This window comes from Amborella trichopoda, chromosome 7 (genome assembly GCF_054954075.1).
Source record: "Amborella trichopoda isolate Santa Cruz 75 chromosome 7, AtrichopodaSantaCruz75HAP2 v2.0, whole genome shotgun sequence".
NCBI classification, from domain to species: Eukaryota; Viridiplantae; Streptophyta; class Magnoliopsida; order Amborellales; family Amborellaceae; genus Amborella; species Amborella trichopoda.
The window spans coordinates 36,469,150-36,482,275 of NC_142342.1; the positions used below are offsets into that span (position 1 = coordinate 36,469,150).

The following is a 13,126-nucleotide window of genomic DNA, read 5'->3' on the forward strand; positions in this document are numbered from 1 at the left end:
GAGATCGAAGTGAATGGGTGGTCCTTACCAAAAAAATAAAAATAAAATCCAAAGTATAAAAGGTTGTTTTTTCAAAAAATTATTATTTTTAGTTTTGAAAACTTATTTGTTTTACATATTAATAATGACCTCCATGTTAGATATTACATATTCTTAACAAATTAGGTCCAAATCCATCTATAAAATAGATCATCAAGAGGGAATGCATATCTACATTTGAGTTAGCAGATTCATAAAAACTGTGTCCTTTAAGGAAACTAAACAGGAAATAGTAATCCGACAGTAAGTGAATCATCATGGTCTTTATATATACACGACAGTAAATAAATGGTTCACAAACCGGCGGATCACCATCCATCTTCATCAACCGGATGGAGGTGATCTGCTCTTTTGACCAAACACAACAACATCTCCACCATCCCTTTGAGGAAGCGAGACTATGGATGATGATCCATTTATTGTGCAAGCAACATGGATATACTATGTACATAGGCCAAATTACGCACAAATTAGTATAAAGTCGATAACATTTCAAAAATTGCTGAGCAGATTTTGATATGGTGTTTCAAAAATTGTTGAACCGACTCATAATAGGCTAAGTCTGTCTCAAATTGATGGATGACAATCTGGTTAGATGAAACCCGAAATCAATGAGGGCCCTGATTTTTTTATTAAATTAAAAATATATTGAAAAAAATACCTGTGAAATATTTATAGAGGTAAAATGATCATTTTTATTATTTGAATTATTTTTTTGTATTTCATTTATATGTGCAACTCACAGAGGCACACAAACCCATAAATTTTGAGGTTAATTTGATTTGTTAAAATTATTAAAATTTAAATGCTATCAGACAATCATGACTATCTGATAGATTTTGTACAATGATACAACATGCATGAAATACTAAAGAAGTTCACTCACAAGTATTTTCAAATGCTTTTCATGTATATAGTTTTCTCCACTTTACATCTCAACAATGAAGGGTACTGCTGAACCATTAGTTTGCTTGAGGGAATGGCGGTCAATTTCGAGCACATGACATAATCTCCACCATCTGTTGTGAGATGGACGATGGACAAGATTTCCCACTATGAAGAATATACATATTATGTGTATGGTCTGATTCCCTAATTAAAAAGTATGGCACACGACAAGGCCTCCATGGTTGCTCATGAAATTGGACAATTGAGATTAACCATAGTTTTTTATGATGTACTGTTACTGAGAGCTGGAATTAGTTTCTAATACTAGTAATTGAAAAGAGTGGTAGATACACTTGTGGTGTACCATGTAGCAAACACGTCAAAAAGCACTAGCAATGGTATGCTTTACCTAACAAGAAAAACCTTTAAAAAGGTATTCTTTGAAGAGAAAGGAATATATATTTTTTTAGTTAATAATTTTAGGTTCATTTAATATATATATATTTTTAGTTAATAATTTTAGGTTCATATAATTTATATTAAGAGAAAATATATAGGTGGCCCTCCTCCCCATAGGGCCACCTGGGCTTTGTGAGGGCCAGACCGCACCAAAATGAAAAAAAAAAAAAAAGAAAAGAAAAGAAAAGAAAAGAAACTAAATTAAGCCAAAAAAACAAGAATAAAAAGAGGGCTGCCGGGTCAAATTGGGCCGGCATTGGCCCCAGCCCAGTTCTCAGGCCATAATGTGTGGCACAAGCCCTATTTTTTCTGGGCTGGGCTGGGCTGGGCTGGGCTGGGCTGGGCCTGCCCCTGCCCATTGCCAGCCCTATGTTTGGTTTATAGTAGAAACGAAGGTGGTAGTGTCATGGGTAAATTGGGGAATAGGGGGATGGATCAACCCAAGCATGACATGCAATAAAGCAATATGGTTTTCAAAATCCACCGCTAACTTTATGGAATAATGGGATTCTTTAGAGTTAAAGATCCCTTTCAAAAGCTTTAATCAAAACCAAAGAAGAGGCTAGGGGGACTTAATTCACATGGCCTTGCCGGTGAGGAAGATGGCGGCTTTAACGAGAAAGAAGGTTACACGTGCTACAATGTTTCTGGTCTAGAAAATTGTTAATAGTCGATCCCATTGTTTATCTTGTCCTCTCTACATCTCTGTGTATTTTTTTTAATATTTTTGTAGATTTTTTAAATACCATTTTATAAATTTTTCTTTTTATTTTAAACTTTATATTGTTAATTTTTAATATTTTATGGATCATTGATTTGAATCCAGACTCGATCTGAATTATTGACTCAATGATTCGAAATAGATCGAACGATCCTGATATGGGTTTTCAGACAAAAGTTGGTTTAAAATCTCTCATTTGACTTGGATTTGCTTGATTCGAATCTGGATTAGGAGTGGGGTGGTTCTGGTTCAAGGAAGCTCAAAGTCCTGTTGATTGCTATTGATATGATCTAGATTCAAGAATCACATAAGTCAGACTAGGCAAATCAAAGATGGACACTTGGCAATTCAAAGCCTGGTTCCAATTTTTAAACTACTCTGACCTCAAAAAACAAAAAAATAAAAAAACGCCACCATTAAAGAATTTATGTTGGCATGTACTATGCCAAGAAATTTAGCCAATACAATTGGGTTGGACCAACATTTAGTGACAAATCGTGGCGAAAGGTCAAACTGGAAAAATATGGAAACATTCTATTAAACATATTTTTGGGTAGGTATGTTAAGCAGTTTGAACGTTGATGTCTTGATGTCCTCTACGTTTTAATGGATAAAGCACACATTTATCTATCCTGCATTATTACTAACTCTAGAATTTACCAAAATATCCTTCACCTCTTTCCATGGACATAATCCGTAATTCACTCAAACCCCTACTAATGAACCCCATTTTTATATCCTGCTATTTAAAGAACAAAGAAGAATAGGAAAAGAGCCCAGGTTTAATCGTTTATCGCTTGATGATTTGTAATGTTACGTCCTAAACTTAATCCTTATCAAGAGTCCCCCTAAACTTAATCCTTATCAAGAGTCCCCCTGTCTACTTACTCACCCACAAAACAGAAAAAAGCAAAAAATAGGATTTGTATTTGTACCAATACTGACTTTGAAATATCCAATATAATACGTAACTAGGGGTAGTAATCGGCGGGGTGGCTTAGACTTAATAGATTAGGGCTTGAATTATAAAATGTAGATCGAGAGACAACCCAAGGCCGAGCCTGAGCTATATTATGTAGATCGAGAGACAACCCAAGGCCGAACCACCTTGACCTATAAGGCCCAGGATAGGCCGGGCTGCGTGAGGGCCAAGGTCAGTTTGGCGCAACACACCCAGTCCAGTTTGGCGCAGCACGACTGTTTTGTTCTTTATATTATATTTTCCATTTATTAGTTTTATAATCAGTTTGAGGATGTAAAATAGCGATCGGACAAAGGCAATATGGTCATTTATTAAAAGACCTCAGATTCAATATGGTCATTATTAAAAGACCTCCAATTTATGTCATAATGTAAAATGATTAAGGCATTTGGGTCATTGTTAGCGTTAGAGAGAGAGAGAGTTTAGAGAGCGGGAGAGATTCTCCCATGGTTCTTAATCAATTATTAACTAACAAGTAAATCAAAAGAGATGATAATATTGGCACCCATTTTTTGGTGCATGCACCCAAGGATTTTGGCTTCTCGTAAAGTGGAAATTACTAAGATAATGAGCGGCGATAGTAGCCTATCAATAATAACGAGGATACCTTCAATTGAATTCCAAACCACACGTTCATTTTCGAGACGTTGCACAATTACGCTTTTACCCCATGCACGTGCCACGTGTCAGACAGCGGTCCAGGTCAGCATCTAGAGAGGAACTTTATCCTGATGTGGCACGCCCTGTCCTTCTTAGAGCCACATTATCCCCGCATTTTCACGTTTATTATTCCCTATTTTCCGCGTGGTCCCACCCACGTGTCAGACTCTCAGTAGACCTTCCTTCCCCGTAGGATGATGCGGTTGAGGGGATAGAGAGTAATAGGAGAGAAGGGTTAACAGTTAACCGCCAGGGTTAAGGAGAGGGGTTAAGAAATAGTCAGGTTAGTTACCGGTTTACGAGGGGTTACCGGTTCGTCTGGTCACATGGTGGTTAAAATGGGTTTAAGGACAGAAGAGAGAGAATCAAATATTTTGCAGAGGTTTTTGAAGAGAGAGAAACTAGTTACCTTGAAGGGTTTTTGAGGAGAGAGAAAGGGGGGTTTCAGGGCTGAATTCCTAGGGTTTTTGAGGATTTATTTTTGTGTTCATGGTGTAATTCTGGTTTTTTTGTGGAGGTTTTGGTGAATAATTAGAGAATTGGAGTTTTGTGGTGATTTTGAGGTTTGTTGATCTGGTTTTTTAATGGTGATTATGTGGTTGAAAGGGTGGCTTGATATGTTGTTTTAAGGGATTGAGGGGTTTGAATTTCGTGTGTGTTTGGATCGGGGGTTGATTGGCGAAGAAATTATGCAATGTAAGTTTTCTTTCTCCAAAATTCATCTCTTTGCTCTGCTCTCTCAGTTTGAGGTTTTGGAAAATGAGTGGAAATGGCTGTGGGTTTTTATTCTGATTTGTGATTTTTAAGTTTTTTTGTCCTTTGGTTTTGATTTTTCACCTGAATTATGATATGTAGAGAGTGTTTGTTTGGGAAAATTTGTCTGCTTTTTATTTTATTTCTCATGGATTTTCAATTTCTTGGAATTCCGATTTATCCAACGGATTTATTGGATCCATGAAGATCAAAGAAGAAAGTTATGCAATCTTAAATAACATCAATTACCGACCTGAAAATTCAAATAATTCTCAATTTTTCATGATGGGATTCTTGTGTTGATTAATGAACAATCTGTTGAATTCGACTTATGTTGAAAAGCATTTGGAAAAATTGAGTTTTTTTTAAATGAAAACATGGTGTTTTAGAGTTTTGGGGTTTTATTCTTGCCATTAAGTTCGTTTTTTCCATGAATTCTGTCTGTTTTGGATTCCCACGATCTAGAAGGATCAGCCAAACCAAAATCCGCTCTCTATAAACATTTAATTTTGGGTTTTGACTTCTTCAATTTTTAAAACGGCTGGATATAGCAGGCCGGTGTTAGGGTTTTGGGGTTTTTTTTATTTTTCCTTTTTCCTCTTGTAACATTCTTTATTTTTATGTTTTATTTCTTTGGGATCCAAAGGAAAATAGCAAAAAAAGTTTCGGAAATTTAAAATCAATGAAGCTAATCTCATCAAGGTGAATTTTATGTTTTATTTACCTGCAGTATTATTACGAGAAATTCAAAATCTAACGTATTAATTTGTTTTTTTTCAGCTATTATGATAAAAGGAATGATCCCGTTTTATAAGGATAAGCGTGGGGGCAGGTAATTCAATTCTTAATGCCCTTTTTTTTCTTTTTAAAAAAAGAAAAAAATGCCTTACTTTCATTTAAGTGATTTTATTTTTTTCCATGTTTTTACTCTCTCGTGCTCTGTGATTTTATTAATTTCGCTTCCAGATTGTCATTGAAGAGAAATCCTGATCCTATACTATTGTTTTGGTTTCTATTTTAATGTCACCCAGTTATTTTCGTGACAATTTTTAGTCGTTAAGTCAATGGGTCTCAAATTAAAACAGAGGCTAAGCCATGGAATATTGCCGGGGTTTATTATTTATCTTTGGCCTTTATTTGTTTTCTCTTCTTTCATTTTCTATTTACTTGATTTGTGAAGCCTTTTTGATGTTCGTGTTTTTATCACGATTGCTTCAATTTTTATTCTAAATATTTTGCAGATTGAGTCTGAAATATGCACATGAGGAATCAAAACTTAATATTAGTCGGATCGGGATGCCAGGGTTAATTGGGTGTTTACCTTTTCAATGACTTCATTTTTATTTTATTTTAAATTTGATTGGAGTTGCAACCCAAATTGGTTTTCAGGAGTGTCAATCCAGGATGGTGAGATGTGTGGGAATTGCACATAGCAGGGTTTATCAGAAAACGTTTTGCCCATATTTTTAGAATGTGAATGGAAGCGTATTCCCAACGTGCTTCTCTCTCTCTGGTCCTCTGTGATTCGGTTGAATTTGGAATCTGAATGTCTGCTTTATTTAAGAAGATTTTAAATACTTTTTCATGATGAATGGCAGGAATGCAGGATGCTGGGGTATTTGTTTGATCTTCTAAAATTTATGGGAATTTGAAGATGACTATAATGTGCAAGGTCAATCTGTAGAAGAAGAGATGTTTCCTTTGGCTGTTTCGTGAAATTGGGTAGTGCCTGTGTGGAATGCAGTCGAAAAGAAAGATGATGGATTATGGATTAAGAGGTTATTGGGCTCCAACCACTCCTCGAGCTTTGAGATCAGCTAGGGTAAATACCATAGTCTCTCTCTCCCTCCTTCCCTCCCTCCCACTCTCTCTCTCCCGATCTATTTATCTCTCTCTCTCTCTCTCTCTCTCTCTCTCTCTCTCTCTCTCTCTCTCTCTCTCTCCCCCACCCCCCTGCACCGCCCATCCCATGGCATTTGTTTGTTTTTATCCTATTCTGATTGTATGAAACTTTATAAATGCATTTGCAGGGCAAGCGAGTTGGTCTGAGAAAGAAAGTAGTTGAAGGATGTGATGAATTTGGCTCCTTTGAATTGCTGGCCTCTGTTGCTGGTCAGATATTGCAAGAGAAAGAAGCCTGTCAAGGTCTGGAAAGTAAAACTAGTGAAACTCATATTGGTCTTGAATCAAAAGATTATTTTGGCACAAACAACATGGAGAAGCATACAAATAATGTGGCTAATGCAACAGTGAAACAAGAACAGTCAAGCAGTGAGGAGAACTTTGACATAGGTCCTTGTTGTCCAAGAAGTTATGCAGATATTCATGCCTCCAAGGCCTCTAGGTCTACTTCAACTGTCACCAAATCCTATAGTTTTCGACAAGTCCCTGGTGGAGAGAGTGCCACAGAGTTGCGGGTGTGTAGTCTGTCTAATTTTGAGAAGAAATCAGACACTACTTCAACCGAAGATAATTGGGACTCAAAACGATCGGTTGTAGTTGGAAGTGAAGATGGGTATGCAAATCTTTCTGATGAGAGTGTCTTTTCTGCAAAGAATGTAGCGAAAAAGGAGATGGGCTTTGTGGAATCTCATGAAGGCAAAGGAGAGAATGAAATTGGTGAAAGTATGGGGCAGTGGAAGGAAAATTATTTTAAAATCGAGAAAATGGAGGATGGGTTAGAGAGCAAGGGTGGTGATTCCATGGATCTGGAGGTCAAAACCCCTCCTATAGACTTTCGTGCAGCACCTCTGCCGGCAACTGTGGGGAAAGCCCACATATGTAAAGATGATGACGAAAATTCTTCCCGGTGTAATGATCCCAGGACACTACCTATGAAGTCCTTCAAGGCTTCATATCGGAGAGATCGTAAGCATAGGAAATCGGTAGCTTCAAGGTTCCGAAAAGTGGTACCACAAGCATCATCTAATGTACATGATTGTTCTGTCTCTGGTGTTCATTCTGAGACCAAAGGTGACTTCACTATCTTATTGCTCTTATTTCTTATTCTAGTTGTATATAGAATCCTTAACTTCTGACTGTGATAGCTGATGCCCCAGCCTGCCATTAAGCACTCTTATATGAAGAAGCTGTTGAACTTTCTTTGCATGATGTTGTATTATTTTGCATATGTTCTTTACAACAAATTAATGCAACAACAGGGACCCTGCCTGATCTTTTCATGAAAAGAAATGAAATCTTCCTTTGACATGCTTAATGGGATTGCAATTTTTGGACCTTTTTATTCTTGGGTTTATAAACTGCATTGGGGTGCACTCCACCGGATAAAATTATTTGCAAATGCTGTTTCCGAATGGTTAACATTAGAATTGTATGTCTTACTTTGTTGCTTCTCATTCAGATATAGCAAATGATCCTCAACATTACTGTAGCAAGGGAAGCAACACACGCCAGAAAAAATCAAGATTGCCCCCTTCAAAAATGAGAAGGTTGTTTGAAGGAAATGCATTTTGTGCATCTGGTTCTGACAGAAAGGATGTAAATAGAGAGCCTTCCTCTGCAGATGGACGATTGCATGATAAATGTAAGGATTTTGCTTTGGTGAATTTTGATTTTCTTTTTCACATCTCAATTGTTGTCTTGCTAAAGTTGGAAGCTATTTTCATGCAGCAATTCCTTCACCCATAGATTCTTCTCCTGCAGAGGGTGGAAAGTCATCCAAGAGACCTGGTGAATCTAAAGGTATTTTATTTGGATGGTCATTTTGGGTTCATAAGTTCTTTAAAGAATTAAAGTGAGCAGGTTATGTTTTTGTTTAATCTGCATTTCAACAGGCTCTGTTTTATGTAATGATTTTTTGGTTTGTAGTAACAGTGAGTTAATATCACGAATAAGTTTTTCCCATTCTTTTGTTAGATAAAGAAATGTCATGTTTTTGTTTGATCAAGAATGTTTTGCGCTGAGAAGTTCTTAAACTTGTTTTTAAAAAAAAGAAAAAAGAAGAAGAATAGAAGACCTTCATTGATTTAAACCCATCTATGACTGATGAGATGATTGTGCAGGCTCTAGTTTCTAGCTTTTGATAAGGGTGCTTCTAAGATTTAAAATTTAGTTATTTACAATATTTAATTATCATTATCTGTTGAATATGCACAATTTTACATGCATGCTGTATTATTGTGATGCTACAGATTTCAATAGACAGATTTAATTCTGTGGAATTTTTTTTATCGTGAATACTATCCTTAATTTTTCCTTATTTCTTACTACTAAACTGAACTTTTATACCACTGTAATCCTTTTGATTTTTTCAGTGAAATTGAGCATCAAGTCCTTCACAGTACCCGATCTCTTTGTTGACATGCCTGAAACTGCAACTATTGGCGCTTTGAAGGTGATTGTTTTTTCTCACTTCAATCTCTCTCTCTCCTGTGGTTTTATGGTTTCTCAGTCATGTTGCTCAATTGCAGAGGGCTGTCATGGAGGCTGCAATTGGAATGCTCGGGGGTGGCCTAAGGGTTCGTGTACTCCTTCATGGGAAGAAGGTCTTGGAGGAGGGAGAAACACTCCTCCAAGCTGGTATCTCTCATGGTTGTGAAATGGATGCTGTTGGGTTCATGTTGGAACCAGATCAGGTGTCCTCACGAGGGTCTCCTGAAGACCCCTTGTTCTTGCTCTCCTGTGCCGAAACTCAGCCATTGTCACTGTAAATTGATGCTTTTCTTGCTCAATGCATTAAAGAATCTCTTTTAGGGCATCTCTCTCTCTCTCTTCCCCCCTTTCGTCTCTCCCTCCCTTTCGATGTGAATGATTTCTGATTCTTTTGCTTTTTCTACCTTCAGGTATCCAATGACTGCTGCTTCAGCTCCAGGTGAAAGAAATTCGGACTGTCTTAAAGGAAGGTCCAGCTCAGCGAGTGGGAATTCAGTTCCCTCAATGACAGGTAGTTGATTCTTAAGACTTGCCCTTGCCAGATTTTTTATGTGCTTGTGTATCATGCTTGAGTTTTAAAGCCATGTTGATTGTATCTTCATAGGAAAGATTTAGTTTTTAATCTATCATGGCTTTGCATTTATATGAAACTTAAAATGGTAACCCCGAAGCTCTCTAATGGCTGGATCAGAATTGGGGCTGATTGGTACCATATATTCAGCTAGTTCAACTATCATCATCATCATCTGAGCTTTATCCCAACTATTTAGATTTGTTTAGCCATGTTATACTTTTAATGGATATGTTTTTGATAAGGCACTTACTTTGAGAAAATCTCATCAACATCTGAAGGTTCTAGGGGTATTCATAATAATGACACCCAATTGCCTAGTAATATCATAGTCTTTTTTATGCCTTTAACTCTTCTAGCCATTAATTTGAGTTTCATCTTTGTGCTTGGGAATATAAAAGGATTTATGGCATAAAATTAAAATCTCAAAAGAGGAGCTTACATGGGGACACCACCTGTTTATGCAAAAGACAAGAAATTTTCAGGATTAGAATGAATTTTAAGCTCCTCGCTTATCACTTTTAAAGCATACTTCATTTCTATCTTTTTTTGGGGAATACTTCATTTCTATCTTGAATGTTTTTATGTTAAACTTCATTTTATGTTAAACTTTATGTTACACATTTATATGTTACAAATGTGTAATTATGTGTTAAATCTAAGTTTTTCTAATGACTAAGCAATTTTGCAGCCGAGCAGACTTCTATGGATCCAATCAAGTGGGAGGAAAGTGATTATGATTCGGTTCCATCATCAGCAGTGGGCCCTGATTCTGGAGCCCTTATAGTTCTTCCGCCTGTAAATATGGATGATGTGGAAGGACTCGCTTTGGTGCCTGTAAATTGCAAGCACCGGGGTTCTGAGCTTGTGAAGAGGCGTATACGTAGACCTTTCTCTGTCGTTGAAGTGGAGGCCCTTGTCCAAGCGGTTGAGAAGCTTGGGACTGGCAGGTATGTGTGCCGGTATTACAGAGAGAGGTCTTTTGGGTGTTTTATTTACCCAAAGCTTTGATTCGTGTAAAATGGAAAAGTAAGAAAACCAATATTATTTTGAGTTTCAGGTGGCGGGATGTCAAATTGCATGCTTTTGATCATGCGAAGCACCGAACATATGTTGACCTAAAGGTATTTTCACCGTATACACCCTCCCACATTTTGAAATGGTACTTTCGTTTACTAATTTAAAATAATGACGGGATATAATGAGACCATTTCCTTTTATATGAAAAGGTGGCAAACACTCCAAGCTATCTGATGTGAAATCAGATTGTCTGGGGTGTGTTATTTCTTTGCACAAAGTCGAGGAAAATTTTGTCAGGCTTTGAGCATGGTCAGTGATACACCGCCAGCTGACCGATTTCACACCTGACGGTTTGGGTAATTGCATCCATTTTATGCGGAAGTTAAACAGTCTCATTGTATACTTCCCCTTAAAAAATTTAGTGCATTTACTTGGGTTATTAATATCCATGAGGATTTCCCCTTGTAATGTTTCATCAGACAGGGTAATGCCTTAATCCCTTGACTTACCCAATTAAAATACATGAAACAATAGGAACCCTTAGCCTTGGGGGCCGTGCATAACATACCTGACATTTCATAAAATAGTTGGGAACCCCGTTCTTCTAGGTGAACAAGCGAAAATGGAGAGAAAAAAAAGGATTGGTGGTTGAGATCTCTATTCATGAGGGGTTTATAGAATAAAAGTATGAAGTTCTGACTTTTTTGAGATGCCATGTGACATCACTTTCTCTCTATAATTTAGGTTTCATGTTATCAGGGAATTACAGCTCATAGAATTGTAAAAATTAGCTCATAGAATTGTAAAAAGTGCTTTAATTATTCTGCATTTCAGGAAGAAAACAATACAATTATTGTGTATTAACAATTATTTTAATCTAAATAATACTGCCAATCCTTTTTAAAAGAAATATAAACCTGATCGTCTACCACAAATGAAATTGTGAACAATGTTAGCATGAATTTTCTTGGTTCGCAGGATAAATGGAAGACTTTGGTTCACACTGCCAAGATCTCTCCACATCAGAGGCGTGGAGAACCAGTTCCTCAAGACCTCTTGGACCGTGTCCTGAGTGCTCATTCTTATTGGAGCGAGCAGCAAAACAAGCAACAACAGGCAGAGGAAGGTTCTAACTGCATGCTCATGAGAGAGCTCGCAATGGAAGCCTGACATTCGATTCTTCCCTCTTCCTTTCTTTCACCGAATATCTTGTATCTCATCGATTCTTTGCCCCTCTCACTTCCCTTTTATTCTCGTTGGGGAAAAGAGAGGTTGGCCTGTACAAAGAACCAAATGCTCTCTGAACACTAACATGAATTCGCCGAAATCTCAAAAGTGTGAAGGCACAGGTAAGTGCACCTCTGTAAATTGGCTGGAAAAGCAAAAGCATGCATGAGGCAATCTGTTTGATATGTGTGTTTGTCTCCTGACTGTAAAAGATCAGAAATCTTGCTTTTGTCTAAAATTTAAAGTATTTGTACACTCATTTTTAAGTCAGTTAAATCTCTCTCTCTATGATATGTGTATTTCTTTATTGTTAAATTTCTGGTTCCTGTTGGCACGATTTGTTTTCTTTTGTTCATTTTAATAAGTTTAGCTCTTGATCCAAAGGAGTAGAAAAACGATTGTTTTGTTCCATGCTGGTGGATCAACTGGGTAACCCAATGTGGCTGGGCCCCACAGCATTATTGGCATTTAGAATCTGGCGCTTGAGGTTTAGACACGTGGTTTGTGACACATGGTGCGTTGGGATTGAGAGAGGGTTGGGTGGATACAGGCTATCGGGTCACGGGGATCCGACGGTTGGTGTGGTGTGGAGTGGGAATTTTGTTGAGGGACGGTGGAGATTTTATTTTGGTATTTTGGCATATGGGTTAAGGTTTGGTGGGGAGATTAGATAGGAAAGTGTTTGTTGGGTTTTAAAAAGCATGAATCCCAGTAGGATTTAGAGTGAGATTCCTGGGGGTTTGAGAGTAGGAGAAGGGGCCAAAATTTGTTCATTTTTTTTGTTAGTTGTGTGTAATGATTGATGTTTAAGTTAGTTTTTTCTTGCTGCGTCACGTGATTGGATGTCTAGGTAATATGCTCTAGAGAGAGAGAGAGAGAGAGAGAGAATGAGTAGGTCTAGGTAATATGCTCTAGAGAGAGATTGGATGTCTAGGTAATATGCTCTAGAGAGAGAGAGAGAGAGAGAAAGAATGTGTAGGTCTAGGTAATATGGAGAGAGAGAGAGCCCTCTTTGTATGCTCTGAGAGAGAGGGATCATGTCCATCTGCTCTTCCCTCAATTTTAAAGTTCTTTGACTTTGTGGGATCACATTCATTTTTGGGGACTTCTCACATGGGAGAGAGTCCTTAATCAATCAAACTTCAATAAAGGCGGCCTAGAAACGGACAGACATTGTTAAAGTATAAATATTAACATATAATCTCTCCTCAAACTTAATTCAATTGCACAATCCACAAGGCACTTTAATATGCCTTCCCTTATTATTTGTTCTTACTATTCTCTCTCTCTCTCTCTCTAAATCCTCTAAATCCATGCTCATCTACACAATTTATCGTTCCTCTTGGACTTGGTTATAGGTGCTGCGGTTCTAAACAATAAAAGTGAGGCACACTTTCAAATAGCGCCTATATTG

General features: G+C 37.4%; 1 protein-coding gene across 4 annotated transcripts; it reads left to right on the plus strand.

Moving 5' to 3' along the window:
• Positions 1-4,127: 4,127 nt before the first annotated feature.
• On the plus strand, positions 4,128-12,003 carry LOC18422776 (telomere repeat-binding protein 5). Of its 4 annotated transcripts, none has more exons than XM_006827385.4 (12): positions 4,128-4,445; positions 5,283-5,334; positions 6,101-6,324; positions 6,533-7,475; positions 7,864-8,046; positions 8,133-8,204; positions 8,777-8,856; positions 8,933-9,168; positions 9,305-9,405; positions 10,157-10,415; positions 10,526-10,589; positions 11,464-12,003. In XM_006827385.4, exons 3-12 carry the CDS (start codon positions 6,241-6,243, stop codon positions 11,653-11,655), a joined length of 2,214 nt encoding a protein of 737 aa, XP_006827448.2. In that variant the 5' UTR covers positions 4,128-4,445; positions 5,283-5,334; positions 6,101-6,240; the 3' UTR covers positions 11,656-12,003. The 4 variants fall into 4 exon arrangements, 3 of the variants coding, with proteins under 3 accessions (XP_006827448.2, XP_020527197.1, XP_020527201.1); XM_020671538.2 differs by having other exon boundaries at positions 6,109-6,324; XR_016059938.1 differs by lacking the exon at positions 8,933-9,168.
• The last annotated feature ends 1,123 nt before the right edge of the window (positions 12,004-13,126 follow it).